This window comes from Penaeus monodon, chromosome 5 (assembly GCF_015228065.2).
Source record: "Penaeus monodon isolate SGIC_2016 chromosome 5, NSTDA_Pmon_1, whole genome shotgun sequence".
Classification (NCBI taxonomy): domain Eukaryota; kingdom Metazoa; phylum Arthropoda; class Malacostraca; order Decapoda; family Penaeidae; genus Penaeus; species Penaeus monodon.
Window position 1 is genome coordinate 54,615,973 of NC_051390.1, and position 2,500 is coordinate 54,618,472.

General features: G+C 34.3%; 1 protein-coding gene across 2 annotated transcripts in view; it reads right to left on the reverse strand.

Moving 5' to 3' along the window:
• LOC119573378 overlaps nucleotides 1-2,500 on the reverse strand; it is a 6,974-nt gene that overhangs the window by 951 nt on the left and 3,523 nt on the right. For both annotated transcript variants that reach the window (XM_037920601.1, XM_037920600.1), the window contains exons 5-7: nucleotides 1,965-2,267; nucleotides 1,203-1,305; nucleotides 1-485 (exon numbers count right to left, since the gene is read on the reverse strand). The exon at nucleotides 1-485 is cut by the window's left edge and continues 951 nt beyond it. In XM_037920601.1, the coding sequence (XP_037776529.1) occupies nucleotides 398-485; nucleotides 1,203-1,305; nucleotides 1,965-2,267 (494 nt within the window). In that variant the 3' untranslated portion in view covers nucleotides 1-397. The remainder of the gene's footprint in view (nucleotides 486-1,202; nucleotides 1,306-1,964; nucleotides 2,268-2,500) is intronic.

The window sequence follows — 2,500 nt, forward strand, 5'->3', positions numbered from 1 at the left end:
TGTGTGTGACTGAAGCCTAAAGTACCGAGCAAAACCTGTAAGATGAATTAACGGATTTAAGTCTATAAATGTATTAATCATATCTCAGCTACCACACAGAGGCAAAATAATATGAAGACATGAGACGCAAATAACTTTCAAGAATTATTAATGGAAAACACACTAACTTTTATTAAAAGTTTGGAAAATGATATATATATACACATCCAAATATATATATACACATACAAATGATATATATATACACATGCCTGTTCTTCTCTTAAACATCCGTACAATTAAACTTCATCTAACAGCTATATACCAGCGGTACCCTGAATTCCACAAGAAGAATCAAAAACAAAAATAAAAATGAAAATCTAGTTTCACGCAAGTTGCAAAACCTCGACGAGATGACCTACGCCACAGCGGGGTCAGAGGTCGGCGTGGCAGCGTATTGCGACGAACTCCTCGATGATTCCTTCTTTCCTTTGGTTTTCCTCCATCTGAGGAGTAAAGAGTAAAGGGTAAAGTAAACTAACACTCTCGAGAAAATAATGTAAAAGAAAAACAAGAAAAAAAACACGAAGAACTTTTTAGAAATGCTATAGTTTCGCAAATAATGGTAGTTGTTAACTACATTGCTAGTACTAGTAAGAGGTGTAACGAAAATAGTAATCAGGATGTCAAAGTAAATAATAGCATTGATAATCATAGATGTAAATGATAAACTAATAATACCTGTTGATATATACAAGTTTACTTACCATATCAGACAAAGATATTCAGATAGACAAGATATGCAGTTATCAACACAGGCGTGATATCACACAATGAAACAAAGTGATCATAAAAAAAAACAAAAAATATATCATTATAGCTCCATAGCTACCCATATGTATGTTGCAATAAAAAAAGTAATAATAATAACAATAATAATAATAATAATAATAATAATAATAATAATAATAATAATAATAATAATAATAATAATAATAATAATAATAATAATAATATTGATAATGATAATAATAATAATAATAGTACCAAAAACAACAATAATGATAACAGCAATAACTCTACAACTATTACTACTACTACTACTAATAATAATGATAATATTAATAATGATGATGATGATGATGAACCACTGTCACAGGTAATATTTCAAGTCAACAGCAGACCATAAGTGCGTCGCACCTTCCCATCAACGCCTCACTCACCTTAACAGCAAGAAGACGGCAACAGCGATAAGGACCACGCCCACCAGCCCGCCCACGACCGAACCCACGATCACGCCCGTTTGCGACGCCCGAGGTTCCTGACCTGAAGCAGAGAGGTTCGTGTCTGTGTTAATTTTATGAAGTTCAGGGATTAGTACGTAATTAAGTATGAGATTAGAACTTTGTGTAACGTTTAACTCCGCTTATGCTATTATTCATTTATTTATTTATTCATTATTCTATTTAGTTATATATATATATATATGTGTATATATATATATATATATATATATATATATATATATATATATATATATATATATATATATATATATATACATATTTTTTTTTTTTTTTTTTTTTTTTTTTTTTTTTTTTGGTTATATATTTTTTTTTTTTTTTTTTTATTTTTTTGAAAATTTTTAAGAATGTGGGAGATTTATCAACATTCTTTTGAAAATGTGTAAAAAAACAAGAAGTCACGAAGCAAAAATAATAATGAATTGTTATAAAGACTTTCCTAAATAACGGTGTTAACAATATGCACAAATCTTCCATCGAAAAACAAACAAACAGTACACCAAGGAATGGCAGAAAGAAAACAAAAGAGGGAATAGAAAGAAACCTGAGTGAATGGATAAGATTCAAGGAAATAAAATGAGTAACGAGGAGGAGGAAAGGAAGGGTAAGATTAAGGAGAAAGTGAACGAGAGAGGATAGAGGGAGATGAAGTTCACAAACCCTTTCGCGGCTTCGACTCACCTCTGTACGTAAGGAGCTTCGACTCCAGGCGTCCTCCGTCGGGATACACCAACACCACCAACACCGACACTGCGTCCTTAGCCTCGGTCATCTCGAGTCGCTGGGTGCACGTGCGTTCCCCTCGGTCTCCCACTCCTGCTGAAGGATTACACCTGAAGCCTTCAGGGGAGAAGACGACGCTGGGGTCTTCAGGGTCGTAGGCGACGACCTCCCTTCCCTCCAGGACCACACCCTGCGGCAGAATCATGCTCACTTCCAGCAGGTGGTCGTCGGAGATGTAGAGGCTCGGTGTCTGGTACAGTTCTGAGGAAAGAGTAGGCGTCTTGGTCGTTCGCTCGTATTTCACGGCTGATTTAGGAACTCCTCTGAAGGATAAGTGAATTCCTCTACTCACTTTTTCATCATATTTCTATTGATATATATATAAAAATGAAAAGGCATTCGCAAACGGGCTGTCATCAGTCACAGAGATCTTATTTGGGTTAAGTATTATTGAAATTGTCAACAATGAAAATTACTAATCATTAGTGGAAAAG